The sequence below is a fragment of the Macrosteles quadrilineatus genome, unplaced genomic scaffold, assembly GCF_028750875.1.
Source record: "Macrosteles quadrilineatus isolate MER2022 unplaced genomic scaffold, UCM_ALF_1.0 Scaffold_4__1_contigs__length_99947679, whole genome shotgun sequence".
NCBI lineage: Eukaryota > Metazoa > Arthropoda > Insecta > Hemiptera > Cicadellidae > Macrosteles > Macrosteles quadrilineatus.
The window spans coordinates 35,065,767-35,092,005 of NW_026542597.1; the positions used below are offsets into that span (position 1 = coordinate 35,065,767).

At 36.7% G+C, this 26,239-nt stretch overlaps 1 protein-coding gene across 3 annotated transcripts; it reads right to left on the minus strand.

Annotated features, from left to right (window-relative positions):
* Positions 1–1,441: 1,441 nt before the first annotated feature.
* LOC128991986 (myotubularin-related protein 2) lies at positions 1,442–24,045 on the minus strand. 3 transcript variants are annotated; one of them, XM_054415310.1, is made up of 15 exons: positions 23,941–24,045; positions 22,196–22,351; positions 20,171–20,269; positions 18,522–18,587; positions 17,245–17,388; positions 16,365–16,472; positions 15,666–15,818; positions 11,666–11,782; positions 11,125–11,324; positions 10,211–10,341; positions 9,833–10,008; positions 7,589–7,696; positions 6,739–6,923; positions 5,496–5,691; positions 1,442–4,798 (listed from the first exon to the last, which is right to left on the minus strand). In XM_054415310.1, exons 2-15 carry the CDS (start codon positions 22,319–22,321, stop codon positions 4,652–4,654), a joined length of 1,956 nt encoding a protein of 651 aa, XP_054271285.1. In that variant the 5' UTR covers positions 22,322–22,351; positions 23,941–24,045; the 3' UTR covers positions 1,442–4,651. The 3 variants fall into 3 exon arrangements, with proteins under 3 accessions (XP_054271285.1, XP_054271284.1, XP_054271286.1); XM_054415309.1 differs by having other exon boundaries at positions 23,946–24,033; XM_054415311.1 differs by lacking the exon at positions 20,171–20,269 and having other exon boundaries at positions 23,946–24,033.
* Between the last annotated feature and the right edge of the window lie 2,194 nt (positions 24,046–26,239).

Here is a 26,239-nt window from a genome sequence, read left to right on the forward strand (position 1 = left end):
TTTTAATGTTGATTTTCCCATTAAACCCAATAAAATAACAGAAAAACTGAATTTTCAATAATGCAGATTACATACTGATTTGTAAATTAGTATGTTATAGGCCTTTTAACTCTTTACAAAATGGTACAACCTCCATTGCTGTAAAAATAACGGTCTAAAAGTTATTGCAACGAGTTAGGAACGTGAGCCCGACGTATCATTGACTTTATACTGCACTGCAAATAGACATACCGATTAAGTGAACCAGAAGTAAGCCTATCACTGACTTTGGGTACAGCAAATAGGCATCTTATTTATGTGACCAGTGACTTTGGATACTGCAAGTAGATTTCTCATTTATGATAAGCAGGTGTACCATTGATTTCTGCAAGTACATTTACGTGAACCAGACGTACTATTCACTTTAGAACCCGTAAATAGACATTCCATTTAAGTGAACCAGGCGTACCATTGACTTTGGATACAGCAAGTAGACTGAAAACTAGATGAAACAGTCTTTGGTTCCTGCAAGTAGACAATTAATTTATGTGAACCAGACTTATAACTGATTTTGAATACTGCAAATAGGCATTTCATTTATGTGAACCGAGTATACCATTGACATTGGATACTGCAAGTATGTATCTCATTTACGAGAAACAGATGTGGCATTGACTTTAGAAAATTATTGGATTAATGTGCTAGCTCCGCTCAATATTGCAAGCAGACAACTGCATTGTACACCTAGTTTTATCGACTCTCGCCTTTTATTTTAGGCCACTAAAATCTTAAACATATTGTGCAAATGTTTAGGTCCACCTCTGATCTCTCCCTTTACACTCTTTGAAAATTTTCCAGGCCCAAACACTCGATCCACATTTATCAAAAGGTAGATTTCAGTAGAAGCTGACGTGCTAGTAAATTGTATTAGAAAGGCTAGAATGTCTTGAACCTCAGAAGTATAGTACACAGTTTGTACTTGACGAAACGTAGTTTTTCATTCACATGGTTTTCGGCAAGTACGATGAAACTAATCATCATTATAAGGAGGTTATCAACTAGCATAAGGGTGGGAACTAGCTAGGGATGGAATGGATCAAGTAAATAATACGGACACGGTGCTCTTTAGGAATTCAACTAGTTCACCTTGCCGCAGCGGGAGCTTGACCGAGACCTAAATTCATATGCAGCCCATGTAAAAAGATAATATGATTTGATCAAAATTTGCTTTGACAACATTTTTTCATCATTAAAAAGTACTAGTTCCATTTCCCGAGTTTTAAGTATACCTGTTTGTTTCCTATGAAAAAAACCACAGTAAACATTTAATCAGGAAGTAAAATTTTAAGACCTCAACCAATAAAAACATTTAGGATATAAATAAAACAATTCATACTAAAATAATATGTAATTAACTTATATTTTATTTACATTTCATCATTTTTAGATAAATAATCCATTGTTTCCTAAGCGTTAACTGTACAAGTTAATTTAATAATAATAAGTAATAGATAACAAGATTATGTAAAAAATATAAATAATAAAACAAACATGATGATTACAAAAGGTTGGGAACAAAGCTACATCCTACAACTACAATTAAAACACGCTTAAAGTTAAAAAAATATTTGGTTTCTGAAAATCAATTCCATTCAATTGGCTGTTTTAGAAGAGACGGAAAAATGTCCAAGTACATAACATTTGTATTATGGTCCCATAAGCCTATAAAACCAAATCTATGAAACTATAATGGAAAAATATTAGCATGAAAATATTTTGTACCAACTTCAAGTACAAAGTTGATAAGACGTTTGTCTTTTATTTAGAGAGCTTAATACAATTGTAATTATCTTAAGAAGAATTAAACAAATTTTAAATAAGTTTGACGCTGGTAAAATTTTAATAATTTCACTGGTTTTACCTCCAAGAAGAGTGAATTGTGAATTATTTGAACCCTGTTGCAAAAAATTAGTCAATGCCGACAACTCATCAGAATGGCAAGAAATAAAATCTAACAACAACATAGACAATCATCGTTTATAATATAGTGAATAATGACTAATAAAATTATAATTTATGCATACCGGTCTGCTAATCCAAAGCAAAACACAATTGGATATTGTTTGGTTAAGGTTCGGATCACTAAGAGCAAGTTAAAACAAGTTACAGTAGAGTTCCGCAAACTCGTCGTAATGTGGACTGGAAGGGTGCCGAGTTTGTGAAATGCCGGGTTATCAGGAACTAGGGTTCAAAATAAAAACAATACAATTTTTAAGCCTTTTACCTGCCTTTTTTATATATATTTATACTACAAGTCAGTGTTAAGTCATCAGATATAGTACAACAAATCCTTGGTACGAGTTGTGAGTGATTTAACTTGAGCTGGCTTGAGTCCATGTTGAACTAGGACTCAAATAATCACTAATTTTCTGAGCCAGGTGATGGCCGAGTTATCCAGACTGCCGGGTTATCGAGTGCCGAGTTCGCGGGACTCTACTGTACTAGCCGGCTTTTTTATAGTTTGTAAACTAGCCCAGTGTTACTCATCGTACAGCTTTAACAAAAATAATAAAATAAATGAATAAATTAAACTGTGAAAAAGGTTGACTTTGTTGGCAAATTTACACACTACTTTGATCGTTAACTATCAAAGAGTACTCAAAGCTGCTTGTATATAATCGAGAAGTAGGATTGGTCTCGACGATTTTGAGTTGGTTAATAGCGGATGTTGTATGTTGTACTTGCCGACAAGCCTGTGTTTTTACTCACCAGCTAGTACCCTGTCTCACGCTCTGTAACTGACCCTTAAATATTTTAAATTCAGTAGATTCCTGTTCAAAAATTGATCCATTAACCTATCAAGAATTAACAATGTCCACTCCTTCATACTGTACAATTGATACCCTTCAAAATATATCTCTTTGGGTAACAAATTGATAAATATCTTAACTTACAAAAAACTTCACTGTCAAAAAAGACACCTTTGAAGCAAGCTTTTGTTGTAAATAAAATGGTTTTGAACCTCTGTAGATTTCATTGGTGCATTTGTTCCTTTGAGTAGTAGCTTTTTCATACAAACAATTCTTACAAATCTTGTGATTTTTGTTTAAATTTGATTATAACATAAATATTCCTTTTAACCACCCAAAATGTATAGGTTATGCTGACAAAAGTTAATTTCACAAGTTGAATTCAAAAACGTTAACATTTTAATTGTGTATCGGCTGATCTGTAAGGCGTAGCAGATTTTTATCCCCCTGGAATTTTACCCCCTGGGCAAACGTGACATCACAAACCAGGGGGTAAAATTCCGGCCGCGAACTTTTGAGTTTCGCGACATCAGCTTGATGGATTAAACGCGGAATTAAACATATATTTTCACGGTTTTGAATTTAATCAGAACACATCAAATTATAAAAACCTAGAATGTACGGCCCGGATTTTTACCCCCGGAATTTTACCCCCCGCATTTTTACCCCCGGAATTTTACCCCCTGGTCAGATATATAAATTAGTGAGAATGATTAATTATCTTCATTCAGTTTTAATTTAATAGTAAACATTTTATTATTAAGTAGCCTATCTTAATTTATTTGTAACATTAACTAATCGAACAGCTTTTTAATTTTAATTTTGAGATTCGAGTATCAGGATTCGATCTTTGAAGCCAACTGTTGGTTAATATGATCAAAATAAAACAGCGAATTCTGTTTACTTAGTTGAGATTACAAAATAAATAAAGATAGGCTACTAAATAATGAAATGTTTCCAATTAATTAAAAACAAAAATAAGAAAATCAATCATTCAATTTATAAAATCGGCCAGGGGTAAAATTCCGCTGGGTAAAAATCCGGGGGTAAAATTCCGGGGGTAAAATTCCGGGGGTAAAAATCCGGGGGTGAAAATCCGGCCCGCACATCTTCAGTTGTCTAAACGCTAGTTATATGGACAGGGGGTAAAATTCCGGTTTTCATCGCTAATCTAATTAATCACGTTCTGACTATTTTCATTAGACCTCCAAATCCGCGGGGGTAAAATTCCGGCCGCGAACAAACTTTTGGCCGCTCAGGTTACTACGTCATAGTGACGTCAGCTTTGCCCAGGGGGTAAAATTCCATGGGGATAAAATTCCGGCGACCCATCTGTAAAATGTGTTGCTAACTTACAATACGGTCCACGAGAGTCTGCAGTTGAGGGAGGATCCTATTTACCACGTGACTTCGAATGAGCCAATGAGGACAGTGTGGTGTTACCAAATCTAATAATACCAGCTGATTTGAAAATATTGTTTAGTATATTTTAATTACTGTCGAGAATTAGTGAACGGGTGATGTTGCAACGTCGCGCTAGTCCAGTCTTGCTATTGGCTGCCGCCAACTGCAGACTCTCGTAGTCCCTAGTATAGTTTAACGTATAACACATGGAATACCGTTACAATCTTAATTTGTGTGTTTTTTGTGTGGCAAAGTAAAACGAGCGTGGGAGCTATTCTGCAAGTGGTTAAAATCGCTTTCACTTAGTAGCTGTAGCAAATCAAATTTTCATATCAGTAAAACCATGCTTCAAAGGGTCCAAAGAAGAAATCTTTAGTGTTTATTGTAAAGTAAATTGATACATCTTAACTGTACAGCATTGAAAAAGATATTTACAAGAATGGAGAGGTGGGAAGGAATTACGAGTGTACAGGAGAGGTGAGACGGTTTAGAGTTGTTACATTCCTGGCTATCCTCATCAGCTGTTCTCTACGTCCTTCTTCAGCTTGTCTCTCCAGCTGTTCCTTCAACACTAGAAGTTCTCTGGTTCTCTGGTAGACGGGGTCCTGCATACAAGATCAGGACTATTAAGTGTCATACACCTTAGTTGTATAGTACCTTAGACTATTGATAATACTAGACATTCCATCCCCATGTTAAAATTGTCGGTAGTTTATGGAATAATAATGAAGACATAGTTGAATTGTACCACTGACAGATTGCGCTGATCAAAATTACTTATGTGTGTGTGCGAGTCTTTCCATAGTATATGTGTGTACATGAGAGCGTCATACTTTCTGTTGTCGTTTGCAATGGCACTAATTTTATACGTTGCTGTAGCTGTATTTGGCTTCAGTAACCAAATTTGGTTTTAAAATATCTTACGTATTAGCTTTGCTTTGCAGGGATCTAATTTCAGAGTATTTTTTAGTCTACATATTCATGTAATATTTTTATTTAAGAAATAAATTGGTATTATTGTATTCAAACCCATTCTGTCAACTTACACCCAATCTGTCCACCAATTATTTTAAATACACTTCTCCTACCAAGGTCTGCCACAGACAAGGTTAACTCCTGTGAACTGAACACTAGACCTGACCAAGTTGAGATTCAAAACCTCAATCTAGGCTTACTATGTTGTCTCCTGGTGGAAGAGGCGTTGTAAACCACTAGTAGTTTGGACTTTCATAACCTTCCTTAACTCACAACATAACAACAGACAAACAATGGACAAGTAAAAAAAAAAAACATAAAACATACCTGAGGACGCATGCTAGGGTTCCAGCGGCAGTAGAGACGACGCCACAACCGGATGTGCCTCATGCTGGCAATAGGCTGAAGCACTTGTTGTTGTGCGTAGTAGAGAGGGTTCTGATACAGGTCCAGACTGCTGTTCATGTAGGACCACAGAGACACTGTCCTCTCCTTCACTTTCTCTGCCATTCTCTCTCTGTCACTGAAACACAATGATTGACCCATGATTTTGAAGAAAGTAAGGTTGGTGCATGATGTAATAATTGTTACTATTACTGATACCATTTAATTCAACCTATGATTTTTAATTTCTTTATTAATTGGTTTTAATAGGTTATGTTGATTTATATTTTTAATCGTACAGTATATGTATATTTACAGGGTATGCCATATTTAACTAAGATTAAAGTCATAAAAGAATAATCCCTGTCCTACTGCTCTGCTGACGTAAAAAAAAATCAAAACAGGAGTTGTGTGCAATCCCCATTTAACTCACTAATGCCGTCAACTTCCATCTAAGCCAGACACCATTTCTTTAAGGCGGGCCTACCCACTCGCGAAGCCACACATTAATAAGCTTAATATCGATTGTACATCTATAAAATTCCATCCCGCGCATGTAGAAAGACTTCAACACTACACTTATCAGTGGAACACCTTAGCCAACTGAGCTACCACGCCACAGTCGGCCGAACAATTTGATTGCCACCATAAGCTTACGATGTCACAAGCCCTTGTAGGATGGATTTGACATACTACTAGAGGACCAGTAGATTAATAGTACGACTATATCGCGGAAAAATGCATGATGGGCTATGCACGTAATTGGTTGTCAATGGGTTGATGACAATGCCGGGGAACGTTAAAATCGTTGCTAGCCTTTAGCTTAGAATGTGAGCTTTATTTTGGTGTAGGTTGGTACTAAAATTTCCCGTAAAATCCCGTTTGACAATGCTTTTATCCTGGTTTTGGGGATTTTCTCTCTTCAAGCCTCATTACAAAGCCACTGACTACTGATCCAGGCAGTGCTGCTACCTTTGGGTGTTTTAGGGAACTAAGTCCAATCTCGGGGTAACGTAGAACAATCACCACTGTTCTTTTGTTATTCGTCAGATTGAAATATTTGAATGCCAATTGCTTTCGCTGTTACGGTGCCGTGTCGGGGCTTCGCCCGGGCCTCGCCGCCATTGGCGAGTGCCTGTTGGAATGCCTGCCACACTGAACGTGAACATTATGCCAACTGACTCACCTATTGAACAAAAATGTGCCAAATCTACAAGAGTACAGGTGGTCTAGGATGGTGATAAGGAAGTTCTCGTTGAACTCGAAGGCGTTGGGGTAAAGACAGGTGACTTGCCACACGCAGTCGATGAACTGCAGGAATACCGGAGAGCGATCTGCGTCTGAGTGTTTGTCATCTCCGTGTCCGATCCTCTAGAATAACAGTTGTCTGTAGTAACAATTGCTTAAATCTACATAAGCCAATTCCCTAGGTTGAATATTATTTTACTCATCACTATTTGGAATTTAAATGTTCTAGTACTACTGATTCTTTAGAACCAAGATTTAGCAACGGTTTTTAGGAATCAAGTTTAGTTTTTTTATGTGGTATCTTACAGTGTAGTGCTTACTGGAGTACTGGATTCTTAATCAACGCTTTATGCATTTGAGTGAAAAATAAAGCAAAACAATAAGCTTATATTGACTGCTGAGTGCTGACCAACCTATAAAAACTATATTCTGTCCAAGGACTCAAGTACCCCGACGTGATTCTCTTAGGTGAGTTAGTTGTAGTGTATCCATTACTTCCTCAATTTATTCCTAAGCCAAGTGCTTTTTTTCTCCAAAAAACTAAATTGAAAAAATTGCGATTTCAATTTTGCAGACTAAAATCTAGTAAGTTATTAAAACAACAGTGGCGGCAGATGGACTTGGCTGCGTGTGTGAGGTTAACGTAACCCTCTGGGTCCCTTGAGTCCTTGGACACAAAATACTACAAATACCACAAAACAAAACAAAATTGGGGTTTATAATAACAGATGCCACAATTAAAGCACAACATCATGGCAGTTAAAACTACTTGTTGTTAACAAACATACCTGCTGGAACTTATGGCCAAAGCTTAACCATTCTTTTTCAATGAGAACTTCAAATCCTTTGATCGTGCGGTAGTATGGATCCAGCAACAACATGGCTAATGCAGTTAGCTGGAAACAATAAAATGTTAAAAACAAAATATCGTAGATCTTCTGAAATATCAAAGAGTATTATCTTGACCACACAGGAATGAGAATGTGACTCATAAAATATAGCTAACATAGATTAAAATTAAACTTACTTTACCTATTTTTTCTGTTCTAAAATCATCTTTAGAATACATTAAGGAGTATTAAAGAGCCATCTCTAAAACGCGATTTACAAGTTTTGGGTATTTTTTTATGAAAAGATTAAGTTACTATCTTAGGACATGACATAATAGTCTTCTAATGAATGTCATACGGGCACTCCCAACAACGCGGAACACACTTAATCTCGCTGCCCAAGTTGGGACAGGACCCTTTCTGGAGGCTCAACACCATGCAGGACTGCTTTTAGTGGATACTGTTCATACTGATGATGACGGAGGGTGAGGAAGATATTATATTTGTTTGTTCAGGGTATTCTCTGGGCCAAGAAGCAGATCAGGATGGTGTCTTAGTCATAAAAGAGCTGATTGACAGACACGGTGCAAACTATGAGGACTTAACCCTATAAAGGTATAGTCATACAGCATGAGGCTAAGGGTATCAATACGTAAATTTCACGTACATAAGAATTGCATAGTAAAGTATCGTCATACAGTGTGACGCTAAGGGTATCGATACCCTTAGCGTCCCTTGCTCCTTTGGGGAGCGAGCTGGTCTAGTGGTTAGAGCGTGGGACTCCGGTTCCTGGGGTCCCGGGTTCAAACCCCGCCAAATCACAAATGGATTTTATCTAAGTGATATTGCCGTAACCCCTAGGTCTAGCCTAAAGTAATGTGAAAAACAATTCCGGGCTCGTGCCTAGTGTCATAGGACAGAAAAAAAGGTATCGATACATAAATTTGATGTACTGCCGGCTGTTTTACTGTACACAAACCGGCCATTTTACTATACACATAGGGTATTGACACGTAAGTTTGACGTATGCGTTCCAAGAAACCAACTAGCAAGGACATAAAGAAACACACTACGACCCAACCAAGGCAGCCATCACTAGGCAAATGATAGCTGAGAGCACTGCTGGAAGGAGGGTAGCGTTGGTTGAGGGGGTGCGGGGTGGGACTCTAAGAATAACTCGCCCTACGTCAAATTTACGTGCGATACCTATCTAGGGTTAAACAGGAAACCAACTAGTTCGACGCTCTCCGATCCCAAATATTCCGACAAAATTACTTTGTATGGCTTTAAATTGACTGTAACCCACTAGTCCAACCCTCTCCGATCCAACACATTCCGACGACATTGCTCTCTGGGGCATTGTTGTCAGACTTCAGATCCGATTTTCCTCCAGTCTGCATGCACCAGGCCTAGATTAGTCACTGTCTAGCTTTGAGTGTGACATGTAGACAAACTTATTGAACGATTGAAGCGGTTTGAGAGTATCCCTTTCACAGTATGCAGTAAGGGATAAAAGCAGACTGAAAATATTATGATGCTTTTAGTGATGCAAGTTCTATGGATTCAAGTGGTGATTGGTTCTTAAATTGTGGATGAACTATATAGAAAAAAGAAGATGCAAATAAAGAACTATCGGATGAAAAAATAATGACTTTTACAACTCCAGCAGCCAAAATTAACAAAAAAAAGCCTGAAACATCTTAATTCTCGTTGGTTACTAACGGAGCCTGTCGGACCAATGGGTTTATTAAAGTGCTGAAGGCGTTGGAAGGTGTCTGAGACTTGTCGGATGGGAGAGCGTCGGACTAGTGGGTTTCCTGCTTTAGGTCATATGTTAACCAAGGTAATGTGACAATGACAAACAATCCCCGATTTTTGTCCTACAGAGTAAAGATTTTTTAAGTTAGTAGTCTGATCAGTGCAGGAGTCTCACACTACAGTTCTGTGTGTGTAAAACCATTTCCCCTTCTATTCCTTGAAAAAAAAACATAAATTTTAAAAGAGTTGGCCAACCTGTAAGTATATATTGTTGAACAAACTCTTGTTCTGAGTGTTATATAAACATGTGTTTACGGATGCGAGACATTTTTTATTGTCCGCTGACAACAGTGTTTACTTAATATCTTCCTGGTTCTTCGATGTTTCAAATCATCTTTGACAATCTCGAGTACCTTTATATATTTTAATATCACATGACTGTACCTGTGCTGTACGGTCCCAGCCGTCTGAACAGTGTACCAGCACAGAAGTCTTGTTGTTTTCCACTTTGTCCACAATGCGACAAGCACCAGCCAAGATGCACTTGATGTGCTTGAGCCAGTATGTCGACTCCACTCCAGACAGCCATCGGGACTCATCAATGTTGGGATAGCACAACTCTGTCAACAGCACAGACAAGTTTCTTTACTTGTAACAAAATTTGACTTTAAAATTGAATCCTGATGTCTTCATCCTGACATTTTGTAAACTTTTGTTCTACAAGGCACAACCTTTTGTTCTTTGGTGGCTTTGCTCCACCAAGATCTATTAAGGTAGAATAATGAAAATAAATTTATGCAGGTAGTTGAGAAAATATCTTACCTTTCAGCTTGCGTAAAGACTCGCGCATGACGTGGATGTTGTGGATATCTAGAAACACAAGTTCTGCGTTCTGATAAGCATCTTCAGACTCATAACCTCCTCCTTTGGCTTTGTTTGCGATTGCGTTTGCACTGAAATGCATAAGCAAGGTATAATGTTAAGATCATGCAAACCTAAACAAATATGGAATTTGGAAGGATGGGAGGCTTCTGAGTGGTAATGGGAGACAACACAATGACACAATGTTGTTTCTGAGTGGTCCACTCTGACACAAGGATAAAACCTTTATATATCCTTAATCCTTTGATAAACTACATTATGGATTCATAATGAAATACCACAATATCGTAAACATTTCTTGAATTAATTGCAACATTTTAGATAAGAAGAGTGTATGTGTCGAAGTAAAATTTTAATTTCACTGAATGAAAAGATTCAAGTTCAGTACTTCACTGCAAGTTCAGAATTTGTTGGTTGGAGATTGGGTTTGAGAATTGAACCTCAAATCTCATATCTAGCCACACCAACCACTTGCCTGTGCTACTACAACCCAAGTCTTTGTTCAGGGCAGTTAATGTAAAACAGCGAAGAATGTTTGGGTTCCAACAATTTTAGAAGTTTTATTTCAGTGGGTTGTGAATAATTTTGAGAAATTTGTTTCCAGTTGGGAATCTCGTAATATTATTTTTCGATCGTAGGAGATGATCACGATGTTGTCCATACTGCTAAAAATGATCATGATATTGTATTTGTATCAGAAATACTTTTGCTATCAGAAATTGCTCAACAAAGGTTTAAACTGATATGAAATCCAGTTTATTGATTCCTATTGATAACTCTGTGTTTCTAAGCCTAGAGGTCAGGGACATTTCCAAATAAAGTGTGAGAAAATTATCAAATAATTTTACACTCACCTTGGTCTTGCATCCATGATGAAAAGTTTGTGAGATTGGGCATTGGCGTCCATGATTAGCTGTATGTACCGTTCATCCTCTCGACTACGTTTGCCACTAACTCCCACCAGTGGTTGAGAGCAGCGACACAGGGTCGCTTGACTCTCTGGGTGTATCCAGGACAACACTGGTACTCGGCCTCTGCTGCGGAACATGGCCACCTGCAACAGACACGTTGTAACTTGTAATTCACTGTTTGAAAAAATTAAAATTAAACAAAATAACCACACCGCACAAAATGTGTTAATAAACTACTTTCCACTTATCTAATGGGATTTCACGTACAATATTTCAAAAAGTTATATTAATTCCCATATGCCTAGTTTTGATGAAAGTGGAAAAGGTTCTACAAAAAGTTCAAACGGCTGGCGGATACATAAACCCCAGTCCCTTTCCAGTTTTTATCAGGCTACAGATGTCACATAATATTTCAAGCAACGCCCACATCTTTTGAAATACCTCACCACCTAATCTCGTCTCTACACGCACTTGCCCTACATACCTGTCGTAAGTCCTCGTCAGTAGCCTGTGCCGGAACTACCCACACAGTCGGGTAACTGTCACACACCTCGTACGCCTCATTGATACGCGAGATCTTCCACATCTCATTGGGCACTCCCTGTAACAATTGAACAGTTCACTAATGTAGCACACGTTAAAAGGGTCAAATCAGAAAAAAGTGTACTTGATGATTTGTTTAATGAAATAACTAAATCCAAGCACGATGTTATAAACAACCTTAATAGATGAGTGAACGAAGTGAACGAATCTATGTATCGTGTATAGCGGAGTCGGAGAAAAGTTGTCCGCTGGAGTATGTGTGTGTGTGTGTGTGTGTGTTCGCACCTAAAACTCAAGAACCGTTGCACTTATAGCGTTCAAATTTTGCACAAATAGTTATGACACCAGTGCAAAGACACCATTAAAATTCTAGACGATTCCGCTCAGTAGTAATTATAAAATACTTAAAAAACATTTTTAAATTTGTCCCATAAGAATAACATTAGGAACTACCTTCTTCTTCTTTTTATTTGTTTACGTTTTGCGACCAACAATTTTGTTGTCTACTTAAGAAAGAGAGAACGACTTTTACTCTAAGCTCTTTCATTCATGGAGTAAACAGTTTGGCGTCTATGAATATATATCATCATAATTTCACAGCTTTCAGAATAATGTTATTTAAGCTAATTAAATTTCACAGCTTTCATAATAATAAATTGAACTTAACAATATTAGTAGGCAGTTATATACCGTTTATGTTCAGTATTAAAATTTCGCCTTTTAATTAAAAGTATATAGGTATGTATGTATTTAGAACAAAGCAGCTTTTTACATTATTCAATTTAATGTTTGCATTGAATATTAAATATTCAAAAATGTTGGTATATTTTTATACTAAAATGCTATGCGAAGGGGGGGGGGACAGGTCCCCGACGTAGAGAGTAGTAAAGAAAGCGGAAAGGTGAGCAGTGAAAAGAAAGGAGTACGGAAACCCTTTTTGACTGTTAAATTAACGTATCTGTAATACTTAAATGCTATGGAAAGATAGGGAAACAGGTCTACGATGTAGGAAGTAGTGAAAGAAATAGTGAAGGAAGTAGTCAAGGCGAGCGCTGCGGAGTGTGGGGGGCCTTTATGACAGTTAGAATAATGTATCTGCAATTCTAAAAATGCTATGGGAAGGGAGAGAAACAGGTCCACGATGTAGGAAGTGGTGAAGGAAGTAGTCAAAGTGAGCAGTCCGGAGTGTGGGAAGCCTTTGTGATAATTAGAATAATGTATCTGCAATTCTAAAAATGCTATGGGAAGGGAGAGAAACAGGTCCACGATGTAGGAAGCCTTTGTGATAATTAGAATAATGTATCTGCAATTCTAAAAATGCTATGGGAAGGGAGGGAAACAGGTTCACGACACTTAGGAAGTGGTGAAGGAAGTAGTCAAGGCGAGCATTCCGGAGTGTGGGAACCCTTTGTGGCAGTTAGATTGATGTATCTGCCATAATAAAATGCTATAGGAAGGGAGGGAAACAGGTCCACGACGTCGGAAGCGGTGATGGAAGAAGTCAAGGCGAGCAGTCCGGAGTGTAGAAACCCTTTGTGACAGTTAGATTAATATACCTGCAATACTAAAATGCTATAGGAAGGGAGGGAAAGAGGTCCACGACGTAGGAAGTGGTAATGGAAGTAGTCGAGACGAGCATTCTGGAGTGTAGAAACCCTTTGTGGCAGTTAGATTAGTGTAACTGCAATTCTAAAATGCTATGGGAAGGGAGGGAAACAGGTCCATGACGTAGGAAGCGGTGATGGAAGTAGTCAAGGCGAGCAGTCCGGAGTGTAGAAACCCTTTGTGACAGTTAGATTAATATACCTGCAATACTAAAATGTTATAGGAAGGGAGGGAAACAGGTCCACGACGTAGGAAGTGGTAATGGAAGTAGTCGAGGTGAGCATTCTGGAGTGTAGTAACCCTTTGTGACAGTTAGATTAGTGTAACTGCAATTCGAAAATGCTATGGGAAGGGAGGGAAACAGGTCCACGACGAATGAAGCGGTGATGGAAGTAGTCAAGGCGAGCATTCCGGAGTGTGGGAACCCTTTGTGGCAGTTAGATTAATGTATCTGCCATAATGAAATGCTATAGGAAGGGAGGGAAACAGGTCCACGACGTAGGAAGTGGTAAAGGAAGTAGTCAAGGTGAGCAGTCCGGAGTGTAGAAACCCTTTGTGGCAGTTAGATTAATATACCTGCAATACTAAAATGCTATAGGAAGGGAAGGAAACAGGTTCACGACGAAGGAAGCGGTGATGGAAGTAGTCAAGGCGAGCGGTCCGGAGTGTAGAAACCTTTTGTGACAGTTAGATTAATATACCTGCAATACTAAAATGCTATAGGAAGGGAGGGAAACAGGTCCACGACGTAGGAAGTGGTAATGGAAGTAGTCGAGGCGAGCATTCAGGAGTGTAGAAACCCTTTGTGACAGTTAGATTAGTGTAACTGCAATTCTAAAATGCTATGGGAAGGGAGGGGAAAAGGTTTACGACGTAGGAAGCCGTGATGGAAGTATTCAAGGCGAGCAGTCCGGAGTGTGGGAACTCTTTGTGACAGTTAGATTAATGTAACTGCAATATTAAAATAATATAGGAAAGGAGGGAAACAGGTCCACGACGTAGGAAGTGGTAATGGAAGTAGTCGAGGCGAGCATTCTGAAGTGTAGAAACCCTTTGTGACAGTTAGATTAGTGTAACTGCAATTCTAAAATGCTATAGGAAGGGAGGAAAACAGGTCCACGACGTAGGAAGTGGTAATGGAAGTAGTCGAGGCGAGCAGTCCGGAGTGTAGAAACCCTTTGTGACAGTTAGATTAATATACCTGCAATACTAAAATACTATAGGAAGGGAGGGAAACAGGTCCACGACGTAGGAAGTGGTAATGGAAGTAGTCGAGGTGAGCATTCTCTAGTGTAGAAACCCTTTGTGAAAGTTAGATTAGTGTAACTGCAATTCTAAAATGCTATCGGAAGGGAGGGAAACAGGTCCACGATGTAGGAAGTGGTAATGGAAGTAGTCGAGGCGAGCAGTCCGGAGTGTAGAAACCCTTTTGACAGTTAGATTAATATACCTGCAATACTAAAATGCTATAGGAAGGGAGGGAAACAGGTCTACGACGTAGGAAGTGGTGAAGGAAATAGTCGAGGCGAGCATTCCGGAGTGTAGAAACCCTTTGTGATAATTAGAATAATGTACAGTATCTACAATTCTAAAAATGCTATGGGAAGGGAGGGAAACAGGTCCACGACGTAGGAAGTGGTGAAGGGAGAAGTCGAGGTGAGGAGTCCGGAGTGTGGGAACCTTTTGTGACAGTTAGATTAATGTATCTGCAATAATAAAATGCTATGAGAAGAGAGGGAAACAGGTCCACGACGTAGGAAGTGGTAAAGAAAGTAGTCAAGGTGAACAGTCCAGAGTGTGGGAACTCTTTGTGACAGTTAGATTAACGTATCTGCAATAATAAAATGCTATGAGAAGAGAGGGAAACAGGAAATACATTACGTATATTACCAATGACTTTGGTTAATTAATGGACGTGAAGTTAGGATTGTTGTTGACTGAGATTTGGTTTTTTTTAAGAGGTTGGTCCAGCCTCTTTTAACCTCGCCCGTGCGTGGATCGTTTACAGCAAAGCAATTGGTGAGCCGGTACAGTACAAAGGTGAACTATACTGATAAAATTTAGTGGCAGTGACCAGGATCCGAACTCACGACATCGCTGCCTTGGGCCCGAAGTTCGCGTGACGCTACCGACTTGAGTCACCGACTCACCATTATTTGCCCCGACTCATGGGTTGATTTGCCCATACAAATAACATTATTGTGTACACCAGTGACACCGGTAAGTGTGCTAGGTGTGGGTGGACTCTTTCATTATTGCGCTCATGTTCACTCATCCTGTTACGCGCAGAATAAGCGTACTACCAGTACTTTTTGTATTAAAAAAAATTAACTCACCATTCTCTTCAGTTCCGCAATCGGTTCGTGGACGTTCCAACCATTCTCAGCGAAGGTTTCCGTGTATTCGAAGGCGAACAGAGGTAACTTGTGTGACAAAGGGAAAGCATACTGCTGCAGCTTCTCAAACACGTTACGTCGAGAATGGTTTTCCTAAAACACAATATAATTTTTTTATGTTTTTATGTAAAAAGAACTCATACGCTTGGAAGCCAACCCTCACAGTTGAGGGTTGAAGTTTTCAATTCCAAAACCATATTGGATTCAAAGTAATAATAGAAGAGATGTCAGTAAAACTGCACATTTAAGACACCATTCATCGCTCTGTTTGAATACAAATTCAACAGGTTCTGTAATAATCAGTTTTTTTTTTGCAACTTTAATCTTGCCCTACTGTGTGCGTATTTAGTTAACTTATGTGTCAAAAATAAATTTAAATATCAAAACCACAAGAAATTTGAAAGAGTTTTGGTATCAAGATTTTATTGGTGAGTTTTTTTTTATAAATAGAACCCAAAGTACTAATCTTTTTTTCTTATTTATTTATTATTATTTAATTTTTTAATTTTAACAGAAATTTCTTCCATGTATTTTTTTTATTTGAAGGTCACCACAAGTATCATGTGATCATTCACTAGAGGCTTGGATGTTGTTAAATGGTAGGGGATTTGTATGTTCGAACCATTTAATGTAACTCACCTGCTTATGTCCGAAGCGAAGGTTTCTCATATCTTTACAAAACAGTTCAATTCCGTAGGAGTTTTCTCCTCGGCTTGATTGACCACCGACTTTTTCAACTCTGCTAACCTGTAGACAAAATTGGCTTACAGTATAGTTCAATGAGCACTGAAGAAAAAATATTTTAAGGGTTAGAGTTTAGCTAGCTTACTTGAAAAAAATTAACGAGTCCAGCGCGGACTAATAAATACAGAATAGGAGATCACAACACAAAACACTTCCTCCGGATTACACCAGAGCAGGTATTTACAGAAATTTTTTATTGTTAAAACTCTTCAAAATGAGTAGTTACTCAAAGGAATTTAGTGTCTGAAATATTTAAATTGCCAATAAGTAACTCATTTTTAGCAGTCTAACAGTCCAAGATGCAAACAACAAATCTGACAGCCTTTACAACATTGCCTTTGCGTTTGACTAGGTTTTGGTCTACTAGAAATACCAATTGACGATTTATAAGAGTGTATAAATACATTGCCTTAGTCATGGTGCACAACGAATGGCCATTATTTCACCTTAATTTAAAATGGCAACATTTTGCACTAGTTTAAAAAAACTGATTTTTGAATTTTGCTCTTCATATTCTTATTAAAAAATGCTGAAGGCGTCAATGATACCGTAAGATTTTAAAATTTGAGGTTACCAGCAAATACTCTTTTTGGGCAGTAAACAAAAATTTTCCTAAAAACTAATTCCAAAAATTATTTTAAATACCCAGAGAGGTGTAAATGTTATGTTTATTTGATATAGCCTAGTTCATTCTAAGTAAGAATCCCCTGATATTCATTAACTCATGACCCTATAGAATGAGTAAAGATGATTTGAATTAAATTTTGTCACTCACAACTCCAAGAGGCACTTCAACGTAGTACGGGGGGTCACGGTCCACGCTGCGGAAATGTAGCTTGTAGTTGGTGACGGACAGAATACCTCGCGAAGGGCCACTGTAGGGGCAAAGGTATGTCACTTCTTTGGCAACACCTTGCACCTAGGAAACAACAACTGGGGCATTACATCAGTAGGCCTAGTGATAACATAATCAGGTTCACGACTGCAATAAGATTGGTCGATAAATCGGAATTACCGATGTACCGATGTTCAATGGCTGTTAAATCAAGATAGCAAGGAATCCTTAGTAATTGATATTTCCTGACTTTGGGTTTATTTTATTTGAATTACCTTGTTCAATGATTCTTTAAATTCATTTTATTAGTATACAGTAGCTTTAATAATTATAAAAATAAACATTATCAGTAATCTGACTCATACTTTCTCCCATTAGCTGGGCAACAACCTTTATCACGGGTGATATTTATATCGAAATTATGATATTTTACAGGGAAAATCACAAAAGTTGCAATAACTTTTTAACCACAATTTTTATTTTTTTTTTTTTTTTACTCCATGGTTTAGTCTCATTGGTGGTTGTCATTGCGAACGGTGCTATTATATAGTGTTCCATTGTGTGAGCTGTTCACACTACACCTTTTATAGACTATAGGGTTTTGTGATTGGTTATTATTTGCATGTTGTATCATGACTTGACTGCTATACAGTGCATATTTTATTATTTTTTGACTGCTACGCTCTGTAGTGTATTCAAACTTAGGTTGGGCGTTTGTGTATTGTTAGTTGTAATGTGTTAGTTAGGTTTTTTCACCTGAGGACGGGATCAGATTCCAGATCCCGAAACGTTGTGTATTGTTTTTTACCATTGTGATGGAAAATGTCCGCAATAAACCTTTGAACAACAAAGTAATTTTCCTAGAAATTAGTGACCGCAATTAAAGCTGCAAATTTCTTAATACAGTTTGTGTACAACTAGGTCAGAAAAATAAAATAATACAGTAGGCCTACTGTAAGAACTTCCTATACTGACATTAGTAGCTAAATAAGTATTATTTATTTACTAAATGGGGTAATTATGATAATATTGTTATACATTCCAATAAGTATATAGTATAAGTATATAGTTAGTAAATTCTGTACAATAACTTCAGAGAAGGTTTAAATGCCTAAATAAGCGAGAACAATGCAAGTGAAACCGCATTGTATGTTAAAGTTAAAATATTGGCATTTTAATTTGCATATGCACAGAAGCTAAACAGATAGGTTAGGTACCTTTTCTCCAGGAAGAAGCGGCAAATCATCTGGTCGTGAAGGAGTCGTTGCTTCTCCCACACTAGACTGGAACACACGTATTGTCTGATGTTATTTTAAAATTATGTTTTAATATTTAGGCCTGCTTTATGTTTAAAATCGAAACAAATTTAAAAAATAAATCAAATAAGTCTATTTTGGTTTTGGTTATTGTATGAAAAATAATCAAGGGTAAATACAGTAGTATTCAGCTACAGTAGCATTTATACAGCGTATGTAATTTATTTCTTGGTACTAAACTAAATCGTTCTTTAAGAAAAAAGTAAAATTAATTTCAGCATAAGCATACTCTCTAAAATACTCATGATGGATCGGCTGAAGACAGATAAGTCTGATTCAAGCGTATATTGTTTACTATACAAATTATTGTAATACAAATAACAACATTATTAAAAATTACTATTCGACTCAATCCGGACTTTCAGGTGACTCGGAAACCTGATTAGTTTGAATTAAAGAGGGTTTACTGAAATTAGAAAAAACAGACTTAGAAACTGATTACTGGTAATTAAAAAGTAGATATAACATAAATCCTACACTTACCACTTAAAGTTGATGAGGGACCATGACTTTTGCTGACTACGTTACGTATAATGTTGTCATGCATTGAAATGTACTTCAAAACAATATTTTAGGCAAAAAATATATTCTTCAAAATCTACAAATTAATTTGTCATGTTCAAAATTAATGATGAAATGGGTACATAAAGCTTGGAAAATCGTAATATTTCATACTTTCGACAATCTATATGTTTACCAGGGTAGGGTGTTAAGGTTAAGGTCTATGGATGAGTGTGCATAATCGTAATATTTTTATTTTTACCACATAAACTTTTTCTTTTTTATTAATGGATCTATTGATAATATAGCAGCTACAGATTGGTTGTAATAATAATTTCATCACTAGAAGAAATTCTGTTTTCATTGATGTATCCAAATTGGAATGTTCACTTAGCTAAGAATATACACAGTCATTGGTTGTTTCATATCAATATAGTAAATATAAACATAACCCATCGTTGAAAAGTTCTCAAGTGTTTTTTTTCCAAATAGTGTGAGTGAGCGTTATGCAATGAGGAAACATTATTTCTCATCCTTTGTCTAACCTAAGGTCCAGTGGCTTTTGCAATATGGAAAAACAGACACCTCTTTTTAAAATACCGGTAATGTTTATATATTAAAAGTATTACAATACAGGACAAGTGCCTGCCAGCATAACTGGTTAAGTGTGCATAAACACATGCATTCATTAACCTTGAGGCTTTCATTTAAGGATGTGTTGGTGCTGTAGAAGCGAATCTTGAAATTAGTTTATTTAAAGTAACTGGAACCTTTTTTTTTAATCTGATATTGTTAAGTGCTTGGTGATTGATGTGAGGCCATGTGAATTTCAATTAAAAACTAATATGAAAACATGCAATGAAAAAAAGTTACAAATGAAAAGTTATGTCTCAAAACTAGTGTAAATAACTACACGGTGATATAACTGCAATAAAAAATGTGAAAGTTAAACTGTAAGCTTTAAAACGTTCAAATGTTAATTAATTTGATATTAGTGTAGGCTGGACAAGCATAGTACATTGACAGGTTATAGCCCACCACCAACTTACTTTTAGATTCAACTTAGCCTCAAGAGCTGACACGATATTGCCAGACGACGCCGAGCTTGACGAACCATAGCTTTTGGAGGGAGAAGCTTTCGAACTTACCTGAAGCAGGAGAATGTGATGGATTCACTGTGTTGCCTACATTATAACTAACATTTTGTGTTAAGATCCTACTTTTGTCTTTTATTAGCAAGAAAAAGTGAGTTATTGAAAGAAAGGCAAAGATTTATTTCCCTTGTCGTGTATTTCAACAATAAATTTTGGTCAGACATTCAAGGGAAAAAAATGTATGGAATCTTACCTGCAGTAATCTTAATCTGAAGAAGATATTATGATCATATCCCTTGAAAAACAATCCCCATTGTGATTTCCTTACTAAGACAAAATGTGTAATAAGAGTACTAGCGGAAAAAATAGACCATAAGATATTGAGATACCGGTAGGGACAAAATAAAAAAATCTCTCGTTTCAGGGTCAGATGGACACCTTTGAAAAATTCTGTCGAAAATAATTAACATCACCAAAAGTTGAAGGCCAACCGCCTAAAATGAAACTAGTAGGATTATAGATTTAGAGTTTACATATACAGTAAGTAGATTTTAATAGTATTAGAAATCATAATATTTCAAGGGCTTAGCATAACCACACAACAAACCTGTTTTGAATACCTTCCCTCAAATTTTCATTGTTCTAGCTCGTACATGCCCCCCCCCCCCCCCCCCCAATATGAGATCCCATGTTAACTTCATTTTTCAGCTTGTGTAGTAAAAACATAAAAGTTAACACTAAAAAAGCAAATTTATGTACCATAGCCCCAGATTGTACGGTGCCCCCCCCCCCCCCACCACCCACAACCGCCAAGAAAAGATAGATCCCTATGTTTAGTTACATTTGAATGTGACATATAACTGTTTCAAACTAACTTAAGATAGATACATAGGCTACTTAAGATTTAGATGATTTATTTATTTTTCCAATAGTAAGGCTTATAATAATGTGTCCTAGTGTCCTAGCCTAAACAACTTCTGTAAGTACATTAGCCACTTAAGGCTACTTTAAATAAAGTTACAGCCTACCTATATTCTACAGTGATTTGTTAAATCCTTAATTGGGCTGAAAATTCATGTACCCCAAAGCAGAACGTTTTCAACTTTTTTTTTTGAGTTTGGCGGCTTCTTTTAACCTTCCATTTGCCTATATCCACATAGACTACAGATCTGTGCATGGAACGTATCCAGCAAAGGAAGGGGTAAGCCGGTACAGTACGAAGGTGAACTGTACTGATAAAATGTTTAAGCGGCAGTGACCAGGATCCGAACCTACGACATCGCTGCCTTGGGCCCAAAGTCTGTGACGCTACCAACTGAGCCACCGACTCAACTTCTGCATTAAAATCTTAGGCTTGGAAAAATACCAAAGATTTTCTGCGGGCATACGTGGCCCAAAGTTCCGTGTAAATGAACCGGGTGTGTGATAGTTTTAATGAATATTTTGGAAATAAATACGTTTTTAAACACTCATATCGGTTTGAAAACATCTACTGCTATTACATTGAATCGTTTTTGGCGATTTGGTTATTCTATGCGTTCTTCCTCACGATGGATGCACCAAAGAAATCGCAGCTCTTGTTTATGCAATGCATGACATTTTGTAACGTTACTGTTTGCAGATCGGAGAATTTTTCCGTGGAAAATAAAGTTGCTGATTTATTACAGAATAACTCTCTGCAAGAAAACAATTTTATAAACTTGGTACCTATGTAGCATTTTCTAAATACTTATATAGGCCTAGGTTAAGTGTGAGAAAAAGGCATATGGCCCTAACATTGCCTGTAAAATTAATTTTAAAATGAAAAAAAAAAATTACAAAACAATTAGTTGGACAGAATGGGCTTTCGGCAGCCCTCCTCGTCTTTCTTGTTTTTTCTCCACTGTTGCCCGTAGTTCTGCCTTGGGGATTCACAAAAAACTCACTAATTTGGTATTCAAAACAAACGTAGACCGTTTAGAGGGGTTTATGGTTTCTTACCGAATCTTGTCCAAGCTTGGAGTTTAAAGAGCTGGATTTAGAGTCTGAGGCTAATGAATCAGAGCTGGCATTTTTCATATAGAGTGGTTCTAGATTTAGTAGCTCAGAACTTGACTTTCTGTCCATTTTTTTAACCAAATGAACTGGTTAGGGTAGCTGAAAAATACAGATTATGATTAGAAGTAGAACTAACTTTGTAACTTGTTTAGAAATAGATTTCTTAGGCCTAATTACTCGTAAACACTCAAGGCTCTAAACACTCTAACGAACAAGGGCTGGACATCTATCAGAGAACTGATCTGGATCACTAAGTGTTTAGACTTAATAAATGATTATCTGTAGTTCTTTTTATCAAACAATTTATTAGAATTGAAAAAAGGTATTATTTACACACCTTCGTTCCTTTAAACAACACATTTTGTTTATTTCATGGGGTGAAAACCAATCAAACCATAAACTGTACCCACCAAATATTTGTAGGCTACTGGGTCGAAACCAAGCTGTAAAGTGGTAAAATCTTAACTCAATAGCTCAACTTGTGAAACTGAGAGAAAGCTTAAGGAACCTTACAAAAGGGAGTGGGAATACTGGAACTGTGTTTCCACGCGACCACAACAAAGATCCTGCTCAACAGGTCGAGACAATCCTATTTTACTTGCTTTAACATAATGAAAAATCTGGCAAGTGTATCATTCCGCATGAATGTTCCACATCCATCAAGAGACATTTTTTAAACTTAGGTAGGCCTATAAGTAGCCTATTATTTAACATTTCCATAAACGTTAGATATTATTGCAAACAAATAACTTAATCAATTGCGGTTAGTATTTAACTGGAAAGAAAAACAGGATGGGCAGCCCAAAATCCCGTTTTAATACAAAGCATAACTTAACATTTTCTTACTCGGTAAGTTAGTCTCAATAACTTGCGTATGAAATTACCGTACTGATACTGATTTAATTTACGGTAAGTTAACTTAAAGCTGACTCTACCAAGAGCAGGAGGAAACATTGACCAAGTGAGAATAGAAAAGGCCTAACTTAAGGGTACAGTTTCTTAACTGGGCTATGCTAATATCGATTGAAACTATAGATTCGATTAGTAAACCTTCATGCGATTTTTTCACTATCAGCAAGTTTGGTTGGTTAGGTTAGGTTATGATAGTTTAATTTTATAATAGATATATTTAAAAATATCGATTATTAATCAGTATTTTCAATTTGATAGTTTCAATCGATATTAGCATAGCCCAGTTAAGAAACTGTACCCTAACTTAATCTAATCTAAATGCATTGGGAGTAATCAGATAACTTAATTTATTGCTTACTTAGCTGTCACTACAAAAGTGCCTATCAACATAGACTAGGCCTAAGTTATTTAGATTTGTCAAATATTATTTTTGTTCCAGTAGGCCTATGAAGTAAGTTAGGATTAACTTACTATCTTATCGGACTGTTTTCTATACAATCCACTTAGGCTAGCAGTAGATTTTCATTTTACAAACGTTGATTGCCCCAGTGAGCCTAACTAAATTAAGACCCATAGGCCTACCTAAAATTATATATGTATTATGTTTGTGTTATTATTGTATTAGGCTATACATATAATAATCATACTTTGACACTAGGAAAGCTAAAAATGAAAGTATGTAGGTTAGAAAACTAACTTCATACATAAAGGTTAGTAGTGAATTAATTCTACCATTAAAACGCTTAACAATATAAAATGTAGTTAGTTTTATTTACCGTACTAACAAAACAATGTTTAACTTTATATGCACAATTAAAATATTTCCAATTTTATCAATAAACTAGCAGAATCATTACATCCTGTAGTAGGTGAGAGGAGCAGATGAGATAGTGAAGTGAAGAAAAGAAAACAACTGACAGCTTGTTTGACAGAAAAGGCAGGCACCAAGACGAAGGAATACTACCACTAAGTAATTGTGGGTTGTTGTTTATGTTTGTATATTAACTTATATGCATATTATTGTCAAAATATTAATTTTTTTAACATGATAAGTGAATCACTCTAATGTAGGCTATTATTTTTTATTTAACACGCTATGGGAATGGATTGAACGCACTAGTATAAAGATTTATCCTACCAAAGATTACATCCTACTCAGTACTCATAGTTAAGATAATAATACTTTAGGCGTGGAAGACTTTTTGTTGTTTCCCATATGTGCTTCTTATTGTAAGGCCGACTTCAAAGCGATTTTAATCCTATAAAAGTAAGCTGTTTGCCATATTTCATGTACTCTTTTTAACTTAGGGCATTTAAAAACGTTTTGTTTAAAAAAGTTTTTTATTTATAAATAATTTTATACTTTTTAGTTTTATTGTGTGTGCATGTTAAATCTATTTCAAGCATCTATATCAGATTAAGACAGAGGCATGTGGGAAATGTATCGCTCCGGTGAAATAGAACATTGTTTCATAACCTGATTAGGGTAGCATTTTTTCTTCCAGATATCACAACACTTGTCACAAAAAGTGTTTTGGTTAGATGGAAATCACCTTCCCGTTGAGCATAGGCCTGACGCTGACGTAGTAGTCTTGCCGATTTACAAACTTGCGTAGCTCGCTTACCCCATTTGGCTAATCTTGCCGATTTACAAGTCTTCGATTCATGTTGAAGCTTAACTTGTCTTTTCTTCTTCTCCTTCTCTAGCCGTAGCTTGCGTTGGGAGGCTGTCTCCTTCCAATAAGCCGTGGATTGAGCATAGGCCTGACGCTGACATAGTCTTGCCGATTTACAAACCTCCGATTCCTGTTGAAGCTTAACTAGTTTTTTTTCTTTTCCTTCTCTAGGCGTCGCTTGCGTTGGGTGACTGTCTCCTTGACCATAATATGAGTTATCATGCAATATTCACAAATAATTGATATTATTACATGTTTACAGTTCGTTAATCCGAAAACTCACAATATATAATAATTTAACCATAGTTTGTTATGGAATTTCTCTGCAATGCATTCACTCGAAATATTTATTGTTTACTTAATAGAATACTAAATAAACAAAAATTGACATTATTTACAAACACCTTGATACCTGCCAGATTGTTTATCTTTATTTTGAAATGTTTGTTTGTATTGTATAAAGAATCTCTTGGGAGCATAACCTGTACCTCTTAACCTCTGCTCTTCGAACTGTCAAATTTAAGTATTTACAGCTGACTTAAATTAGTTGATATATTTACATCCTTTCAAAATGTAAACATGAAAAATTTGGAAGCCCATGGGGCGTAGCCCAAGGGAAATATGAAAGTTAAATGATATAATATTGCATTGTCATGCATTTGTGAGCTATGTTTCAAATTTCAAGTCTCTAGCTTATCGGGAACATCGTTTAAAATTGATATCAAAATTTGTAGGAAACCGAGCTAATAAAAACAAGCCCATGGGGCGTAGCCCGAAAGGAAATATGAAAATTAAATGATATAATATTGCAATGTCATCCATTTGTGAGCTATGTTTCAAATTTCAAGTCTCTAGCTCATCGGGAAGTATCAAAATTTGCAAGAAATCGATTTAATAAAAACAAGCCCATGGGGCGTAGCCCAAGGGAAATATGAAAATTAAATTGTATAATATTGCATTGTCTTCCATTTGTGAGATATGTTTCAAGCTTCAAGTCCCTAGCTCATCGGGAAGTTAGTATAAAATCGGTTGCAAAATTTGTAGCGGACAAGAAAGCGACCTAATAAAAACGTTTTAATAATAAAAAGAGTATCTGTGCAAAACCTAAAAGCTACCGCACAATAAAAGAAAACAATTTACTCGACATTAGCTCACTCAGTCAGCATTGTCAACATTAAAAACACAAATTGAAGCTTGTTTTTGTATGAGTTCTTCTCGTAGTTTTACTATAATATGATGGGCATTGGTTTGTCAGGTTACCTTGGTTTGTTTTTTCGTTGAGGAGTGTTGCCTTGGATGAGGGAAAATCTGGAGGATAACAGGATAAAATGTGACACTTTTTGTGGACATTTCTCGTCAGTTTTTGAGCCCACGCTGGACCTTCCTCTTCCTTCGTGCT

What these genes read in the sequence shown, in the direction of transcription:
- LOC128991986 (XM_054415310.1), bottom strand. Translation starts at nt 22,321, where the DNA reads ATGGACAGAAAGTCAAGTTCTGAGCTACTAAATCTAGAACCACTCTAT. An exon ending in CTGACGAGGACTTACGACAG is followed by an intron (nt 11,325 to 11,665) that starts GTATGTAGGGCA and finishes TGTCTGTTGCAG; the next exon opens with GTGGCCATGTTCCGCAGCAG. An exon ending in ACCCTAGCATGCGTCCTCAG is followed by an intron (nt 4,799 to 5,495) that starts GTATGTTTTATG and finishes TCTTGTATGCAG; the next exon opens with GACCCCGTCTACCAGAGAAC.